This window comes from Lonchura striata, chromosome 5, assembly GCF_046129695.1.
Source record: "Lonchura striata isolate bLonStr1 chromosome 5, bLonStr1.mat, whole genome shotgun sequence".
Taxonomy (NCBI): Eukaryota; Metazoa; Chordata; class Aves; order Passeriformes; family Estrildidae; genus Lonchura; species Lonchura striata.
In genome coordinates, this window is record NC_134607.1 from 4570769 (window position 1) to 4591849 (window position 21081).

Genomic DNA, 21081 nt, shown 5'->3' on the forward strand with positions numbered 1-21081 from the left:
TTCCTCATACTCCCACTGCTCCAAGTGTCCCCTGACAAGGGCAAAATGAAGCAGCAGGAAATTAAAAATGAGATACCGAACCGTTTTTGATACTACACTGTGCTGCCACACACGTTACTGACTGGCTGATTCCTTGAGAAAGGAATGTTGGTGTTTTGGTGGCCAAAAGCCATTGCTGGTTTATGGGGAGTCACCATAATGTAAGGTTACAAAACACGAGGCAGCCTGCCCTGCTATCCACCATAAAAATATCCAACCACACTCTCTAAAGAAATCACATGAATTCACAGGCATAGGCGCTGGAAAACATACAGCAAGTGAGAGGCTGTTGGAAACACTGAGGTTTCTATCAAAGTTAGTCATTGCCAGAAGGGCTGTCTTAGTTATTCTGTAGTTCATCATTGAATAAAAACGAGAAATTACAATTTCAGGTAATAACCAGTAGCTTCTGGCTCCTAATAAGTTCAGTTTTCCTACAAAACAAAGCCAAATTCTGTTTTTAATTATGTAAGTGCAAATCCAGTGTAACTGATTTGGGAGACAGAACACTACAATGATAATAAAAGGCTTTAAAATAAAGTTTGTCTAAGAGTCTGATTCAGAGTTTTTCTCTTTGATGACCTAAACTAATGGGAATTAGGCAACATTTTTCTTGGGCCCTTCCATTCCAAATCTTGAGATGCATATGTAGTTAGCAAAGATGCTTTCTGAAGTGCAATACAGCAGCTGCAAACATTGTTCACCAGGTAAAGCAGCTTCTCCTGTTTTTGAGAGATTGGAGAGGATTGGTTTTGGAGGAGGACTAAAGCAGTTCAAACCACTCCTTTTAATACATTTGGCCAAAAACACAAATAATGCTGGAATGTAGGATTTTTGTAACAACAACTTTCCCAATGACACCTATTTTTCTGAAAAATACTCAGAAATTACTGACCTACATTTTTAAACAGTACAGGCTTGTTTATGTAATAGATTTCTGTAATAATTCATATCTGGCTATATTTGGCTGTGGACAGCTGGAAAGCAGATACAAGTGCAGAGAATTTAAATGGTAAAGGAAATGGGGAACCTGCCTCTAATTAAGGGCTATGGTATGAAATGGACTTCTGCTAATTTAAATAACCAGACTTAGTTCAGTGCTACCTCCATCACAAATGAAGGGTGCAATAAAAAACACAAGTACCTCCCAAGTGAGGTGAATCTGGTCCTCCAGAAGTGCTGCACACACCTCAGTTTTGAGGAAGAGCAAAGGCAGCTCCCAGCACTACCACTCATGGATTCCAAACAAAGCCTGTTGTTGGTAGGGCCTGTTACTGTTGGCTGCCCCACTCAACTCAGGCACAAGGGATGCCATTAAATTCTGCTGGGGAAGCACAAAGGCACAAGCTGAGCTTTGGCAGCTTAGAGAGAGAGAACTGTAGCTGTTCACATGGTGAGAATTAGTGTAGCTCCCCTGGCTTCCCTAGAATGATATGGCTGTAATGCAGCAGCTGAGGATGCTGTCCATTATCTGCAACTCCAGCTGTGCCTGCATGGCTAATCCAGCCAGATCTCTGAGTCAAGGCTTACATGGCATGAAGCATGCTGCTTAATATATTTATCAAGAAGAGACTCGTAGATCATTTCTGCATCAACTCACAACTCAGAGCTAAGTGAATATGGCACAGCAAATAAACCAAGATCAGAGTTATTAGGAGGGCTACTAAGTGATCCAAAGCCCACTGAGTGATTCATGTGCACATCAAAAAGTCATTGGAAATATTTGATTGTTGAAATGACCCATGTTGTGCAATTTGAAAACAGTTTGTTATGAGCACTGAACACTCCATATTCAAGCTGCTCTCATTCAAAGTCCACAGCTGCTGCAAGATGGGAGGATAGTTGATGAATTCCTACCTTTATAAACAGTTTGCTCTTAAAACACAATGCAAGAAAGAGGAGAGGCAGATCTGGGGTTTAAATCTTTCTTATCTGCCAGCACCCCCATCCCCTGTCCCCAAGCTTTTCCTGCACTTTGTCTGCACCCCACTCCTCCCTGGTTTCAGCAGCAGCAATTTCCACTCTCTGGGGCTGGAAAGGAATCACTTGGCTACTTGGACTTGGCTGATGCACCAGCTATCCCCCATCTCCTCCACTGAAAGTGAGCCTGGACAGGTTTCCAAAGGCTGGATTCAGCCCCCATGCACACCCCCAGTCAATGTTACTTTACACTGAAAGGCAAAATAAATGGTTGAATAAAAGATAAACCAGAAAATGAGAAATAGATTACCTAATAGCCCAGCTCAACTTAGGAACTTCACCCTGTTTACAAAGGCAAAACCAGTCTCACTTAGCTCTAAACAGATGTTCTTTGAGCTCTAACCAAGGTCATCAGGAGCTCCACACCTACTCAAAGAACCAGACCCCTTCTTTGCCAGTACAGCCAATTTCTCAATAAACGATCAAAAGATCTTTGCTGACATCTCAAAGTTAGCACACAACATAAACCCTGCTTCCCAGTTTCTGCTCTTGACCATTGGAACCCTGCTGCCACTACTAACACAGAGTGTCCTTCAGGGAATGAGAAGCCTTTATGGATACTGCAAGGTAAGTAAAATTAATATGGAAAATTTGGTTCAGGGCTTTTCATACCTCTAAACATTATCTAAACATTGCCAGCAGAGCCTCTGTAGAGCCACCTGAAGACAACAAAACACAATTTGGAAGCTGTCAAACATGAATTCCCTTCATGTGAAAAAGGAATCAGTCCCTTAAAAGGCAGTTCAACTCTACAGGACAAAATTTTCCTTTGCAACTGCTAAGCACACACAGGATAAAAAACCCATTGATAACTCACACCCAATTTATTCCAAGTAAATAATTTTAAATAATTAATCACCACCACTATTATTTTACTTTTTTTTCCTCCCTTGGGATCCCAGGACTGTTGCTAATGGTGGTTATTTAAGGCTTCACATCACAGAGACCTATTTTCATGCAAGGTTGCAAATGGCAAAATGAGAGGAAGGGCAAACATTACTGCAGAACTTAGCTGACCCAGCAATATCCAGAAACACTGACAAACATAAAAGGAGGATGTTGAAGGTGCTTCTCTGCTATGGCTCCTCAGTGATGGTAGAAAACTAACAGAAAGAGACACGCCCCTGATGGGCATCACTGGCTCCTAGGAAATTAGGATGCTCAGGGTCCTGCCACCCCATGCCAGAGGAAAATTCCTTAGACAGTAAGTTTGTCACTTGATGTGTACTTCTGCACCTGAGGAAAAAGCACCAGAGATGAGAGCCAAACACTGCAATACCCTGACAGCGTGTGAACAGCAATTAGCAACTCTGTGGACAGAAACAGATTTTCTGGCAGGTCTCATTAATCTCTTTATGCAGATTTAATATTCATGAAAGAAACTGTGTGAGTGGGAGAGAACATAAATTCTTTACATGAGGTAATTCAGCAAGCATCTCTGATCATAGACTGAGGAAAAAAACAGGGATATGCTGCTCTGGACTTCACTGGCTCACTGCTGGACTGTGACAGCTCCCTCGATTTTTCTGTTGTCCTGTCTGAGAACGAGGAACAGGGGTATTTCATCCACCTCCCCAAATGTGTCTCTGAATCAGTCTGTAAACAGCAGCATTACTTACAACTCTACAAAAAATTCACCTTCTAAAATTCACCTAAAAGATCAAATCTTTTAAACCACGCCCCACAAACAAACCTTTTGGTCCCTGCTCTCCATTCCAGAGCCAGCAGCCTTTCCCAAAGGGCAACTCAGACCTTGTCCCTTGCTGTCACACATGCCTTCATCCCAAAAGCTCCACTGCTTTCCTGGAGATTCATTCCTGCCTGACACCAAGGGTGAGGTTCAGTGGCCATGCCCTGGGAGGCTGACTGGGACAGGACAGGACACAGCTGGGAAGGAGCTGCATTTCTCAAGTGCCTCTGTTTTCCCCAGTGGTATCCAGGCCCCTTTGTGCCAATATCCAAACCTGGATTTAGAGCTGTTCTACCTGCAAGCACCTGCTGGTCCATGCCTGCATTCCCATGACTGAGAACAGAACACAACCAGCACTCCTGGGATCCCCATCTGTTTGGCACATCCCTACTAAGTCCACCTGGGCCACCCAGAGCAAACTGAGCTTACCTGATCCTTGCAGGGGTGATAGGAAGAGCCTGAGCAGAGGCTGAGCTGCCTCTCCTGGAATGAGCCCATCAGAGACCACTGAGCTCTGCTGGCTAACACAGCTGTGCTTTACAGCCCTGAAAGCACTTGCATCTGTCCATGCAGCAAGTTCATGTTCTGATCAGCACAGAAGCTCCACCTTCAACTCAGATTTACAAGGCTTTCCCCTGGCTATTCATCTTTGCTATCTTCCAAAATAACAGCAGCACTGATGCCAGGTCTTCACTGTACACAACTGGCAACCTCTAATCCATATCTTGTGTCACAAAGCCCAGCTCTCACAAAAGTGATCACTGCAACTGCTATAAAAGAACTGTGTGTTTGGTTGCGGGGCTTTTTAAAAATTTGTAAGTCAGCTGCTTTCTTAAAATATTAAGCTTAACTGTTTTCTCCCCATTGCTGCTGCTCAACAAGCCCATTGTCAGGATACATATCTGGCTAATTCTTGGACTTCCTTCTTCCCCAAACACTAGTCTGGCATAACCATAATAGAAAGGAGGACAGACTGATCAGAAATATCTGAAAAGCAACTCTCCGCCATATAAAGAGCAAGTTTAATTAGCCTAATGAATCTAAGAATCACACCCTTTACCTCATAGAGTGTAAGTAGACCTTTCAGTTACTGAGCTGACCTTCATAAAAAGAAAAAGATAACTGAGTCATGTTTCATAATTTTATCCAGTTACTCTATTTTATCTTCTATTCTTTGTGAAAGTCTCTACTGTTGCCATTGGGAGTGAGTAGAAAAGTGCTATGAGTACGTCTACAGACCAAATTTCAAGTTTTTCCTAAAAACTGCTGAAACAATACATGGGCTGCCAGGACTGAGTTGCCCTGCTTGAGCAGAGGCTCATCTCCAGGGTCCCTCACAATTTATGCCATTCCACGATTTTGTGTATCCTCCTCAAGCTCAGCTTTACAAAAATATTCCAACCCAAACCTGCCAAGGTGGCAGCTGCTTTCACTGTGTATTTACAGCCCTGACAAGACTTGGGTAAGTCAGCTCAGCAATGCAAGTCTCCAGAGAGTTAGATGAATTTTACAAATTACACGCTTAGATGTGGGGATTTAAAAGTCTACCCACCCACAGTGTTTAGCCAGTCTCTGCCTGGGATGGGGCTGGAAAAGGTAGCATTAGATGAGTCCCTCTTACTTGGACAATAAATACAACCTGGTGTAAGTCTACATTGCTGATTTACAGTACTTAATTAGTGGATAGTACAGGAGAGCAGAGACTGAAGCTGGCGAGAGATCAGATTGAGGAAGGAAATCTTGACTGAAGTTTTAATGAGTCACGATCTTTTAAACCACAGGATGAACTTTTGCCATGGAAACAATGACAGGCTCAGCTCCCTGCTCTAACACTGTGCCTCATATCAGTGTTACTCAGTGCCAACCTGCTGTATGAAACAGGCAGTGCACTGAAAAATTTGGCTAAGAGTATTCAGAGTACAAATTCAGCACTGCTACTAATTAGAAATGCTGCTCTGGGCATAAACCCAGGCAGAAACACTCGCTTGTTTGTAAGGAAGGCCTGCCAATAGTAGCAGAAGCAATAATTACCACACAAGAATCAACACCCTCCCACAATACTACAGAATAAATTAATTAGAAATGAAAGAATACACATATTTTTAGAGAATCATAGAATGGTTTGGGTTGGGAAGGACCTTTCCAACCCCACTGCAATGGGCAGGGACACCTTCCACTAGACCAGGCAGACACTTTGCAATTGTTTGCTATCCCTGTAGAAAAAGCAAAAAATGAACATTCTAATCTGAAAAATGAATTTATTTTTCCTTCTAAATACAAAGTATCCATATCCCCTTAGGCAAGCCAGTTATAGGGCTAGCACAAGTTAAACACAAGAGTAAGTGAAGTTAATGTGGTTAAAAACAATAGTAAAATTTCCTGTACAAAAATCTAATAAACTAGCTAAAATTTTATTTTAAGACACTTGAGAAATCTCTTGTGTATTGTTTCAAAACTCACATGAAACAGACCCTTAACTTTAGTGTGCAATTTGACTTGAAGAGTCAGAACCTTAAGGGTCTGAGTTTAGCACCCGTCCTCCCTCAGTGAGAAGTGCATAAGTGATCCAAATACAGACAGCTGCCAAAATCAGCAATGCCAATTCTTGCAACTCTGTGTCCACACACCCAAGGGAGAGTGTTAAAATTACTCTACTGGAGATCTCTTCTAGCCCCACTTTACAGCTCCATCTTTTAGTAGCTGTTAATAACACAGTCCAAGCTGTCCACACACTGGCTTTGCACTCTAATTTTTCAAATTTAAAGTCATGGAAACCTGAGCTTATTTTATGATTATTCCCCAGATATTCAGGCTTTAATTAACAAAAGTAAATGCACTGAAAACTTTCAGTCTCACAGGGATGACTAAACTCACAGGAGGTAAAGCTCAAACCAACACAACATTCCTTGAAATGTCCTGTGTGGAATCCATGAGAAGTCTTCGTGGTTATTTTTAGTCCGAAAACACAGCCAGAAATTGAATTAACAGTTTTCCTTGTTTACAAATAATCACAACAGCCTCTCACATCCCATCCTAAAATGCAGACATCTCAGTTGTGTGTTTTCTCCACTGACATTTGGGAGAACTGAGACACACTGGGAACACCACAGACAGCAGGACTTGTCCTTCACTAAGCTGGCTCCCCTGACACCACCACCCCCCTTTGGAGCTCCTCCTGCAGAGGAATTCCTGCTGTCAAGCTCTCTGGAGGAAGATGCAGATGAACTGATGTCCCTTTAGGCCACACACTGCAGGTTTATTTTAATCTCTCTGCAGCACAAAATCCCACCTGAGCCCCAGGAAAACCACTGGAGCAACACCCTGCAACCACAGCTCACTACCTCGGCTGCTCAGAGACCCCCTTCCGAGATTCAACTAACTCAGGAGAGAAAAGCAAAGTTTTTGGGTAACAAAACCTCCAAAACTTTGTCTTTTTCTCCCTGCTGTGTCACGTTGAAATGTTGGCTCTCGTACATATTCTACCCATTTTGCACTTACACAGCTACCGAATTGCTCATTCTCTCAGCCTGAATAAAGTGAAAGAGACATCTAGACAATAAAAGCAGAACATTTCCTCCAGAGACCTCTTTATGAGCAGTAATGAGCCTGTGGGTAGAGCTGCTCAACACTGTCTTCTCCCACTTGCCTGCCTCTAAGTTGAAAAACACATTCTAGAATGGCCAGAACCAACCTGTTTACAAGGATTTTTATGGAACATAAATCAATCAGGACCAGCAACTCACAACTTTCTGAGACAGATTGGAAATTTGGCTTTCATATTTTGCACACCTTGGCTTTGAAAATAGGTTTTAATCCCTGAAAATACTTTTCCCTCAATGATGGTGCCATTTAACTTCTTTGTAACCTCCTAGGAAGGGCCTCCTGAGCAAGGAGACATTTCTTCAATGTTTAACCATTTCCACTCTCTTTCTGTGGACTAAACTAAGCCAGGATAACTGTTTTCTTCTGTCCTGGATTTCCCTCACCCCGTGCCCTGACAGAATTATGGAATCATTAAGGATTGAAAAGTCCTCTCAGATAATCAAATCCAGCCATCAAACACCACCATTTTCACCATCAAATCATATCCTCAAGTGACAGCCAGACATTTTTTTAACACTTTCAGGGATGGTGACTCCCCATGGCTATCTGTTCCAATGTTTTAAAACATTTTCAGTGAAAAATATCTTTCCTAGTATCTAATTTAAGCCTCTCCTAAGGCACTGCTTTGCTTTTTTATTGCCATCTCTTAAGAACATGTGGAAAGAAGTCCCAAATATTATTCCTTAGTGGTTCTGATATTGCTCTATTTATTTATAAACTCCTGAAAAAACCTTTCTCAAAATCCATCTACCTTCTGGAGTTTGTGAAGCACTACAGTGATTTACACTGGAGAGTCTAAAGGACTCCACACGAGCATTTCTCTTTCCATTCATCCTTTCCTTCAGCATCTGTTCCAAGTGCTGCTTAAAATTAATTCAGCCTTCTCAGGTGCTCATATCATTCCGAGCAGTCCCCAGCTGTTTAATGAGAAAACAGACCCTAATCAATCCCTCTGACTCTGACAACTATGCTTTAAACTAAAGCTTTTGGCCGGCTGTTCATAAGGATAACTTCTACACTCCTGTGCCCATCTCCTGAATTTGCAGGTTTACTTGGAGGTTTAGGGATCACATGGCTGCAGATGCTGCAAACTATGGAAGTTATTTAGAGATAGGAACAAATGAAAAAGTGGGAATGTCACAATCTGGCAGATTAGAGCAGTAGCCATTTTCTGTGTTCTCATTATCTGCAATCATTCAGATTGCAGGATGCCTTGTGTCTCCATTTAAAAGAAAAAAGAAAATATATTTGCTTTCCAATCAGTATCTGAAAATATACAAGAGATGCAATACTGCTAAAACCATCTAGGTTAACAGTAGAGACTGTAAAGAAAGACTGGTTACCTAAACAATGGATTAGGCACTTAAAAATCTTTTGGAGAAGTTACTCTGAAAAAACCTGGGTGGTCCATACAAGACACTAAAGTATTCCAATGACTTCAAAGGTATTAGTCACATACTTGAATATAAGGCACTTGATTAACTATTCCACACATTGGTATTTGGATTTAGAAGCTCTCATATCAAATCCTACTGCAGGAATAGAAGGATGAAAAAAACCCTCACATTAATTTAAAAGCATGATTTGCTCAGGGACATGTACAGTTTTCCCATTTCACAGGCCTAATAATGGAAAATCAGACAGCTGGTTGTCTCTCCTTGGTAGTGCTGGCAGACTCTTGGACACAGTGGTCTGAAGAAAACACCAGGAGGTGGGAGAGAGGGGAGGAATGAAAAGGAACAGTCTTCCTGCCATAGCTTGCCAAGAAAATGAAAATGTGTGAGACAATGTGTTAATGAATATCCCCACAGATGAGCAAGCACTGGTGATTTTGGTAAGGCAAAGATTTTACAATTAAAATGTCATTCATAATGGAGACAACGATGTTTATCATCAAAATCCCAGACAAGAAACTTATAAATGCATGCATAAAGTAATGCATCCTGTTCCTCTCCAATCCTGTAATAAACACACAGTAGAATTGAAATTTGAGGATATTTCAATCACAAATCCAAATGGATTATTTTAATCCTGGTATCTTCTATCTCTACTTCGTGACAACTACTAATAAAACATTTATTTTCAAGAAAAAGCATCAAACCATGACTTCATGAGATCTTATTTATAATTTCCCATTTCCATTGCCACATCAATTTGCCCTTTAAATTACTGTGAGATGGAGACTTCTGTAGGTTCTCTGGGAAGTTCTCCCTAACATCTAGCACCCACTCCCACCAATGAGGTACCATCCCTAAGGGCACCCTGAGAAAACTCTCCCTGTTCTCCTCAGTCTTTCCTTCTCCCAGTTGAAGTAGCTTTTCCTCCAAGCTCCCATTTCCCTAACCCAAAATTCCACCCCATGGCAACAGCACCTGACCTTTCTCTTTGAAGCCACTGGTGCATTTTGAGATGCCTCTAAACCCACCAGTCCTTGCCTTAGGGCTGAGGGCTCCTGGACCTCCTCCTTCCTGCTCGCTGCTCTTCTTGTGCTTGAAGAGGAAAAGCCCCTGATTTAAATGGGGTCAAAGCATGGCTATAATGGCAACAAACTGCTCCAATCACAGCAGGACTTTTTTTCCAACTCCAGGCATTTCTGTTCATAAGCTAAGAAAACACAAAAGGAAACCAGAAATTCTGGAATTTTTCTTTCCTGGCTATGCCTTTGGCCTGGTGGTAGCACTCGGCCAGTCCCCTCCATCCCCACAGTTTTGCTTCCTTTTCTGTTCAAACAAGGACAAAAACAGATGTTCCACACAAAGAGAAAGTAAGGCAACATTTATAAATGTAAAGGTTTTAAAAAAAACTCTGTATTAGAGGAGGGGAAAAAATTGATTACCAATAAATGGGGCTTCAAGCAATCTCCATATACAGAAGAGTTTATCACAACCTTGCCTCCTAAGAAGTATTGCCCAGAAATATTATCCCCTTGCTGTTGGCACAGATGTTCAGAGACTCTTGTAGAAAAACATAAAATGTGAATTAAAGGAATTATTCTTCTCACTTTGGACTTCTTATCAATGAAATAATCTGAAATATATTTAGATACCAGGAATGAAAAAGGAACCTCTATATGAAGCATTTAAAACCTGTTGACTACTTGACTTTACAAGGAAAGATCTTCCCATCACTTGACTTGTAGAGAAAGGACAAGGTAAGCACAAAGGATTTTCCTTCAAGAACATATTTTATGGGTGGTTTCTACCCTTCTTTCTCTGATCTTTTGCAATTACAAAAAAACCAATGTAACTACCTAGGAACAGACCATGTCACTTTTACATGGAGACACACTGAAGAGGAATTCTCATGAAACATTTTCATGAGTGTAAGCAACAGGCATAATACTGTACATTTGTTTGATTGAAGATGAAGGCAGCTTTTATCAAATTAAATCATTGCTTCAATTCTATCTTTTTATTCCTAGTAGTCTAAGTCAGTCGGATTCAGAGATGTCTTCAGGACTCAATCCAGGAAAGATTATTATCTGCCTCTAAAATGTAGGGGACACTGGAAAGCAAATTTAAGCCCACTCAAAATCCATGGGAACCTAATAAACAGCAGTGATATTTAACTGGCATTTGCAAGCTGAGAGGCAGAATCATTGCATGTTAGTTTTTAGTCTCATTCCTTCATCATGGTTTAGTGCAAGACACTGGACGCAGCAAAAATTTGTCAAATATCACAGAGATCAAAAAGGTGAATTAATTTAGCGAAAGGAAGATGTTCCCATTCAGTGATGGAAGTTCATACTTCCACACAGGCCACAGACACACAGCTCATGGGTAAAATACTTCCCAAAAAACTCTAAAACTCCCTGAGGCTAGGAAACATCTATTTGGAGTATTATATCCATGTTATTGATGATGTAAGTGTGCACAGGTTAGACAGATCAGCAGACATGGCATTAGGAAGGAACACTGCTGCAGACAGCATCTGTTTACAGATTTAATTAGAAGCTTAGACAAATTATTATTGAATGACATTTGCAAGAGTTGTTGAAGATAAGAAATTCATGAAATTGGCTTCTCCTAAACAGCCCAGATCCAGTGACTTTAGAAACAGATAATAATCCACATCCACAAACTCTTTGTATTTCCTAGTTAAAAAATTTATACCACTGGTCAAAAATCAGCGTGGTCTCTTAAGCATTTTTATGGTCACTGATTCATCCCTCTCCACAGCTGTAGACAAGGGTTCAGAATATAGAAACAAACTCTTTAAGTGACATTACCTTGTTGATTTTCCCCAGAGTCTTAAGAATGGCTGTAGGCACACCACAGGTACTGCTACTGCACTGCCTCTTTCCTAGGAGGAACTTAGAGCAGCTAGACTTGGAAAGAAAATAAACCCCAGACAAATATTAAATAATCTTCTGCCTACAAAGCAGCTCCCTGCAGATGAAGCCAAGCTGAGTAGGATGGTAGGGGAATGAACTGAAAACATCAAAGATGTGGGACTGCAGTCCCAAAACAATACTCGGGGCTAGAGGGTGGGAGAGGTCACCTTGACCCCTGGAGCAGCTTTATGCAACATTTCAATCCCAAGGACAACCTTAACAAAGGCTTTGACAGAAAAGTTATGTTTTGAATGCAAAGTGGAAAGAGGAGTTTCACACAGGAGTGAAGGACTGTGAGTTCCAATATTAACTGAAGAGAGACATCTGTGAAAAGTTTTAGACAAAAAAAGAAACTGGGACAATCAACACACATTCTCTTACCACTGGAAAATTTCTACCACAGTACTTCTGTTGTCAGTTCTCCTGTATTACACTAATTGAAGTTATTATTTTATTATAGCTATTTTATTATATAGAAACCCAAATGAGAACAGAACAAAATATTTCACAAGCGAAAACTGTACTACCTGTCAGAACAGTGGAGCCATGACTGACACTGAAGAAGGCTTCAAGGGTCTGCAGCTCTTTACTGTCCTTCAGCCCAGCCTTTTATCCCCTGATGCTGATGCACTGCACCTGTGAGCCCTCTGCTCCCCCTGGGCACTCCAGGGCTCCTTCCCTTCAGTGCTCTCACCTGTCCTGCACAGCTGGAGCCAGCCAGGGATCAGGCTGGGCCACAGCCCACTGTAATCACCTCCAACCCTGTGCCTACAACACCTGCACAGTCTCATTTTCTGCTGAACCAGAGAAGGAACTTGATCTCTAAGTTTCGCAAAAAACAATGTTTAGAATATATTTTTCAAGTCATGGTACTCCTAGATTAAAATTGTGACTCTTCCATCCTAAGGTGCTAAATCAATAGGGAAACGGTGGTATCTCTGCAATAACTACTGCCAACAATTTTATTTTTTATAGGCACTGATTCTGGTTTTAGAAATGCACAGAAAATCGCTTTCACATACCTGCTATGAAAACTTTGCCCTACTCAATATGCATCAGCATAAATCATCTGGTAAGGGTTAATCTTTTAGAAACCATGAATGGTGTTGCAGGACCAAGTCACTAAACCTGCCATAAAACACTTGAGAGACAACTGAGGTGTCAAGCCTCATCAATATCAACATACTTCAAGTAAGGACAAGAGGAGAGGGGAAGAATGGCAATGAATAATCCCATTATGGGATGCTAGATAACTCACATCTTATAAACAGATAAATCAGTCACAAATATGAATATCTTTGAATTTCATCAAAGTCTGGATGCATAAGTAACCTTAATTTCTAAAAAGCTTCTTTCCATAGGAGCGATGACAGAGTTGTAGTCTTTTTTTCCTATTTTAACTTTCAAGATATAACCTTTATTTCCCCACTCTAACACAGCAGATTAAATAATTAGTTTGGGCAGCACACAGGAAGCATCAGTCAATTATTTTAAAAAATTAAAACATTTCTTCCTGACCAGGCAGAGGAAGCAAAGCCTCAAAGGAGGCTTCTGCCAATTTTCAGTGCTATGAATTTGCTCCCTGTGTCATTCTCAGTTACTGCTGTGTATCTCCCCCTAATCAATACACATGCACATACATTCCACAATACTCTCTCATCCAAGGTCTCACATCACAGTAACTATCCACACACTTTGAAAACTGACATTAATCACAATCTTGTTTTCTTTCTTTTTTCCCCATTTCCCACCCCCTCTACTCCTCGAGATATCCACCCCTCACACAGTAGCACCTCGTTCTCTCCATCTGCTCACTCCATCCTTCCCCTCTTGTTGGAGACTCCAGTGTGGCTCCACAGACTCCTCCAAGCACCACAAACTCCTTCCCTTTCCTGCTTAAAAATAGTAACTACCAGTCAGCTTTCTACTCCAGACCATGATGGAGGGGAGGGTGCAAAACAAACATACCTGAGTTAAATAATCCTCTTGTCTTGAAAACTGTAAAGCCCTCTGAAAGGTTGTGTTTCACGCTGCTCCTCTTCATTCCACCCCAAATGCCATGGCCAAACTGATCTTTTCCTTGATGGGATGTTCTGGCCATTTCATTCCACTTCTTAAATCAATTAGCCATTTACATGCCACAGCATTTTCATATTCCCTGTCTTCAGATCCACTGCCCTGAATAACTCCCTGGTTTTGCCTGGCACCTGGTGCCATCCCTTGCCAGTTCTGCTTGTCTGACTTTGATCTCATCCCACAGCATTTCTGTGCCTTCCCTACTCAGGCACCCTCTGCCTTCAATCAGCTCTTGAAGCTCATTGACATTATTATTACTCAATTTCCCTCTTGCTTGTCCTCTCTGTTCTATTCTGTCAAAGACTGTCATCTCTTCTACACACTAAACTACAGGACCCTTCAATGCCTGAAAGAGAGGAAAAATACTACATTTAAATACCATCAAACATCCATTTCCAAACCAGTGCCTTCTTTTTAAAGCACCTGGCTTTCTACCATGCATTTATTTTCCCTGCTTTGCTTCCTTTCACAATCCTTCACCTGCCAGTACTCACATTATACATTTCTTTATGCCTAATCATTTCCTGTTCATCCCCTTGGTTCATATTTTTTCTCTTGTGTTTTTCAGTGAACATGGCAGGTTAGTACCAGATCTTGTTCTGACTGAGAACAACCTACCTTATTCCAGAGGACAAACAAAGAACACAGCAATTAAAAGTCAGGAAGACAAAATCAGAGAGAGAGCACTGACATTTCTTCCCCCCAACTTTCATCAGCAACTGACATTTGGAAAATTTCAGCCAACTCTAATAAACAAAAATTTGTCCCAGTTTCCTAAGAATGCAAAGCTTGTATGATCACACCCTGCCAAGCAGTTCCATCCTAACCCCTTTTATACTCCGTAAGTCAGTATCAAACAAATAATGCACATGCAGTGAGGACTCAGAGGTTTTCTGTGCTGAAACAAAGACAAACCCAAATCAGCATCTTCATTTTCTGTGGGATGCAGCAGCCAGCTGGCCTGACCAGCACAATAGTCTGGGGCACCCATCAGCACGTGCCTCCCTTAGCTCTCCTGCCTACACTGAGAGGATCAGACTTTAGCCTTCAATTATTTCAGCTAACACCAAGCCATTGCCTACTGCACCTTTCCCAGATCCCCTTCCAGGATCAGACTGTTAGTAACACAACACTGATGCACTAATTTCTATAACGCAGATGAAGCAATTTTCTTTTTGTCTACCCCCAACCAGAAAAGGAACAATCTGCTCTCTACCTTTTTTGAATTATACTGGGATTTGCAGTCACCAGCTGGGTTTTGGATCCAACGTCCTTGCTGTATTGACTGGATAGAGGAGGAAGGTTGCACCTGCACATAAAGACAGTGGAGATTTTAGATGACATTCAGGACTGACAGGCTTCAGAAAATGTAAAAACTACGTATTACTGGACATAATACTATGTATTACTACAATTGCTCCCTACTATACCACACCTATAAACATTTTTGTACCAGATTGTGGGGAAATAGAGAAATAAAACCTTTTGCAGAGATGAGATCAGTGTAACTGCTAAGGAAAACCAGACAGGCACTTGACATTTCTGACAGGCTGAAAGGCTGTGGAAGAGGCTGTTACAACGTACAGAAGAACTTTTTTTAAAAACCCAAACTCTTTATAAGTTCTGTTTTTCATTTTGTCTTGTTTACCAGTATCAGGCTTCAGAGGGATAATACCACTCTGTGGTATAAAAGGCATTATAACTGGCATTTTTAATATTACACTGTGAGGTGCCATCATCTTATAGAATTTACTGAGGAAACAGAGGAAAAATCAGGTGGTATTTTGGACACGTGTGTCTCAGTGCTGCTCACAATCTTGTTCTGGTGGGCAGGGTGATGATGGAATAAAGCCAAAGCAATTGAGCAAATTTACTCTGGGAAGCAGAGAACCAAGACTCAATAAACCAGAAGTAGAGAGAAACATCCACACAGTGAACAGTCCTTTGTAAAGACCTAGGAGGAGGAGGAAGGTGCAGGAGATGAAGATACATTCAAACAGTATCCAAGCCTATGCACTGCCCCAAAAATTACTCAGGTGAAATCTACTCAATATATAAAAAAAACTGGTTTCCAAACATTATTAATTTCAAATTTCTCCTTTAAAACATGACATGAAGAGTATTTGGAATGCTTAAAAGGCAAAAAATAAAACCATGATTCTCAAAGATAAGCAGAATTTGGATTTTTTTCAGAGAAAGGCTTTTAGGTGTTTATGTTTTTGGGGTTTTCTCTCTGAAGTTTTTGTTAAGTTAAAAAATACAAACAAACAATCCAAAACCAACTAACAACAAAAACAACAACACAACAAAAACCCAACCAAAACCACAGTGGTGCTATATCGGCCTCTATCTGCATATAAATACCAGCTCTCTAAACCTTAAATTCTCATGTAGAAATACCACGGAAAAGGACAGCAATGTCCTAACTACATGGAACACAGATTAATTAAATCACATTCACCAAGAAATACAAAATTTCCAGGAACATTTTCTCATTTTCATGACTGTGTTTCTTAAGATGTGTACAATGTATTGAGATTTCAGTCAGGAAGTAGCTTCTAGTTCACTCTATCACAAATTAAGAGAAGCTAAAGAAATTCAAAAGAAGACAAAAAAATAATCAAAATAAGAGGTTTCAGAGACTGCAATCATTGACAGGAAGGGGAAAGGGAAAGTCCAGAAACATAGGGAAATTTTAATTCTCAGACATAAAAAATTATGAAGTCTTAACTATAAAAAATTCCTTAAAATAAAGCAAAATAAATGTCAAACAAATATTTGTGAAGGAAGATTTATAGCTGATTTGCCCTAGGGTAGAAAGGTGGCATAATATCTCTGGCAGATCACATTTTGATACTCTCTGCTTTGAATAAACACACGCTCATAGGGCATGCTTTTAAAAAACCATTTTTGGTTCAAGTTGATTTGAAAGCACCATGAAGGACTAAGACCTCACCCTAGTTTTTATCATCCCAGCACCTAGATAATGACAATTCTTTCATAAGCCAGTCACAGATGCATTATTTAAACACATCATCAGCCAGTCTGATTCCCACCTTACGGTGCAGGAAACATTAAGCAATGGCCTGAGAATGCCCAGGAAACTGCAGGACATCTGTTACTTGACCTTCCCACTTGTTTTCTTGCATTGCTCAGCTGAGTGTTCTGCAAGTGAGGGACACACCGAAGCACAAGACTCATACTAAGAAACTTTCTTTTTAATTGTCTTACTGTTATAACTGGTACTGAGAAGTGAGTACATGAAAAATAGAGTTAAAGACATGGCTTAGGACTACTACCCAACATTTGGCTCTTAAAATAAGCATTATCAGGTAGGGAGCAGGGTGGTGGGGAGGAAACTTATTTTTCTTAGGGGTAAGAATTAGAAACTTGAAAATCAGAAGAAGAGCCAATTACAACCACAATACCTAGACATGTAGACCATATGCACCTTTCTCATTGCATATGCAGCTTGCTACGCCTTAGGGGCTGAAAACTGCTGCTCTTTTCCTCTCTGGTTGGAACAATTGTGTTTGTAGGAGATGCTCAGCCACCAGATGAGTTTAAACTCATTAAATAACTTCAGCAATTACAACATATGACTGCAGTCATCTTCTCTCACATGACAAAGCTTATGGAAATATACATAAGTGAAATCAAAATCCACGTGAAGGGAATTAACAAACAAGGACAAAACCTGGAAGGACATCTCACACTGCAGAAATACTCTGAAAATATTACACAAATTTCTTTCCAAAAAAATGAAAAGTGTTATAGAAATCACCATTGCGTTCTTTCTCTCTCAGCTCTCAGATTATAGATATGAGATTTAGGCAAGATCAACTAAATTTTCCATAAAAATGATTTCATATCACTAATAGAACAGAGCCTGCAGATAGTGACTGTGATTCTAGCAGGATTCTCCCTGCCACTTATTTCTAGATCAAAGCAAGCTCTGTACATAGAATGATTGCTTTACCCTCCCTGCAGAGAAACAGGGGTTTATGATCAAGCTAAAATAGCTGCTGTTTTTTTTTTTTTTATTTTTAAATTTCTGTTGTTTTTGTAACTGGTTGCTCTTACAGCATTTGAATTTCTAGAAAACGTAGAATAAAGAAATAAACTGCACACACACTGCAGTTTCTTGTATTTAGTCTATGGAACACCTAAGGGGTTTCACAGTAATGGCAAACAGAGTGCTGCTCTCCCTCTGTGCTTTACATCTTCTCTAAGTGCTCCAAGTATACATTTCCCTTTGCCTTTAATTTGTTCTGTTTCTTTGCATTAACAAGCATTTAATAATGAAGGCATTTTTAGTCTTTGCAAACCAGAATTTACAGGAATGGTTTAGAGCAGATTTGTATAGTTTTATAATAAGCCATCAGGATCGAATAAGGAGACTTGTTACAGTGGGTGTTCATTATGCACCCATCAGAAACCCAAAGACACTCCAATTCTCGTCTCTTTTGGAGCATTCCTCCAGTTTCTCCCCCACAACATTTCTCTTGTTCATGTTTATCAGGGGGGAACTAATTTCTGTCTTTCTTCCTTAAGGACCGCAGACCTAGAAAGTGCCAAATTTAATCACGAAAGCAGGAGCTGGTTCAACATCCCTCCTGACAGGTTCTTGTAAATTAAGGAAGGTTGGAGGGAAAGGAAATGTGAAGAATCACAAAAGCCTCACATCAAGGGAAGAAATTTGGCCTTTTCTCAGACAGCCACAGTTCAGTCTTGAGCAAAGAAAAACAAAGGAAGATTTTGGCTTGTTGTAACTCAAGCCTCACCCCATAAACCAGCCCATAATTGTTCTGAGCTCCAAGGCTCACACAGATGGCATTTAGTTTCGGAGGACAGCACGGACCAGGATGAAGCACCCTGGCTACCACTGCACAAATGCTGGTGCTGTGTAGTAAATATAATTCGTGCCATTCCTTGTATGAAATATGTAATATTGGATACTTGTTAGATTATGCCTGTTGTATTCGTTTCCCCCCCTTGCAGACGAGACTGGGTGTATATTGGAAACTGAGTCACAAGTAAAAGGATGTGGCTCGGCCAGGAGATGGGCCATGACTGGACTCCAGGCGTTGATCATCAGGTGCTGATCATCACATAAACAGCCCAAGATGGATACATGGAAATCCTCAGACAGATACATCTGAATGCAGCCTTCCTGTAAAATCTCATCAGGAATTCACCTACTCCGGACACTGAATTATTATTTCTCCTCATCACCAAAAAAGAAAATCTTATTAACCTATGGACTCTGAATAGAAGAAAAGACTGATTGCTGAAATCTTGGCCTCAGGTGGAATTTTCCCTATAAAAACCGCTTGGGCCAGGATGGAGGTGTGTGGGCATTGGGGAAAACCTCTGCTGAGGCTGACTCCTTGTGGCACACCCAGGGCCGATTCCCAGGCTCAGCACTTTTTCTGTGGCTGGCTAGATAGAATTTGACCGCTAATAAAATTATTTTCTTTCCTTATTTTTAGTCTGGCTGAATAAATTCTCATTTATAACACTGGGAAAAGCAGCTCCTCAGCATCCCCTGAGACACTGCACGAGCCCTCACCACCTCACTGAAAATTTGTCCAGCCAAATTAATATGAAAAAATAAAATATTTATTTTGCAATCAAATTTTATCTAGCCAGTCACAAGGAAAGAACAAAGCCAAGCCCGGGAATTGACCCTGGGTGTGCCACAAGGAGTCAGCCTAAGCAGAGGTTTTCCCCAATGCCCACACACTTCCATCCTGGCCCAAGTGGTTTTTATAGGGAAAATTCCACCTGAGGCCAAGATTTCAGCAGTCTTTTCTTCTATTCAGAGTCCATAGGTTAATAAGATTTTCTTTTTTGGTGATGAGGAGAAATAATAATTCAGTGTCCGGAGTAGGTGAATTCCTGATGAGATTTTACAGGAAGGCTGCATTCATATGTATCTGTCTGAGGATTTCCATGTATCCATCTTGGGCTGTTTATGTGATGATCAGCACCTGATGAAACACCTGGAGTCCAGTCATGGCCCATCTCCTGGCTGAGTAACAACCTTTTACTTCTAAATCAGTTTCCAATATACACCCAGTCTCGCCTGCAAAGGTGTGGGGAGGAACTAATACAACAGGCATAATCGAACAAGTATCCAATATTATATACTTCATATAAGGAATGGCGCGAATTATATTTACTACACATAACATCACTGACCAGCACCGTCCCTCAGCCCACATCCCCTGGCAGAACCAAGCCAAAACCCTGCTTTGCTTCTCCTCACACTCCCACCCAAACTGCTTGTGTACAGCACCCTGCAAAGGCAGGGCAACCAGGCAAATGATCACGGATTAATGCCAGCTGAACAGCTCGGAAAAGCTGAGGTTTAGCAGGTGGAAGGGGGGATAATGTGTCATTAAGCTTTCTGTCTTACCGCATGACAAAATCTGCTTGATCTATTTGTCTGCCGCAGCCACTCTTTTTCAGGATCCCACCGTTTCCCACCACGGAACATTTCTTCAGTGGCAGCTGGAAGGGAGTAGCCTAGCAACACAAAACGAGACCAGTTTTACAGAGGAGAACACAAACATCTTTGTAGCAGCCACTCCTGGAGAGCCTAGGGAGGTGTTAGGGCTCAAAGTGACAAAAAGAAAAAAGGATAATTAGGAGTGAAGGAAAAAAAAAAGTACAGAAATTAGCTGGTAAGTGCATGTAGAACCAGTCTGTTCCCCACTCCCCAAACCAGAATGCAACAAATGTGATACAGAGATGCTTTTCTGCAAAACCAAAACTGCCTGGTCCTGATGCAGAACTGGCCAAAGTCAGGCAGTTCACAAGCCTTCCAGGCAAGCTGCAGGGACACAGGAAAAACAAGACAAACAGGAAAAACATAATCCTTGAGAGTGATCTTCCCGAGCTGCTATACAAAAGACAGCTCTGAGGAAGGAAGGAACTGGGAATGCTGCGATGACAGAAGTGTACTCACAATCTGAGTCACCCTGGCTCTCTCCACGGTTGTGTTGCTGGGACAGGTCAATCCAGAGCCTTAGGCAAAGATATTTGGAGCTTGACAGCAGCTCCTTAAACAGCCAGTTGCTCAGACACATTACCAATTAGTATTAGCATAAATTAAAATTAGAATGGGAGCATTTTAGCTGAAGAGCTCTTGTAGCTTCTCAGTAGGGCATGAAAGTGCAAAGTCAAATGGTCATGAGATCCTGTGCACCCAACACAGTAATAGATTAGATCTGCACAGTCCTCATTCCAGAGGATCTCAAAATATGGATGGGACACATTTCTGTTAGCCCCAAGCCTCTTGTGAGCTTGGGGCAGTCATGTAAGCAGCACACAGCACTTCAGTGCAGCCCAGCAT

At 41.1% G+C, this 21081-nt stretch overlaps 1 protein-coding gene across 2 annotated transcripts in view; it reads right to left on the reverse strand.

Moving 5' to 3' along the window:
- ST8SIA1 (ST8 alpha-N-acetyl-neuraminide alpha-2,8-sialyltransferase 1) overlaps positions 1-21081 on the reverse strand; it is a 109796-nt gene that overhangs the window by 37630 nt on the left and 51085 nt on the right. For both annotated transcript variants that reach the window (XM_021529969.3, XM_021529968.3), the window contains exons 3-4: positions 20143-20252; positions 14938-15030 (exon numbers count right to left, since the gene is read on the reverse strand). In XM_021529969.3, the coding sequence (XP_021385644.1) occupies positions 14938-15030; positions 20143-20252 (203 nt within the window). The remainder of the gene's footprint in view (positions 1-14937; positions 15031-20142; positions 20253-21081) is intronic.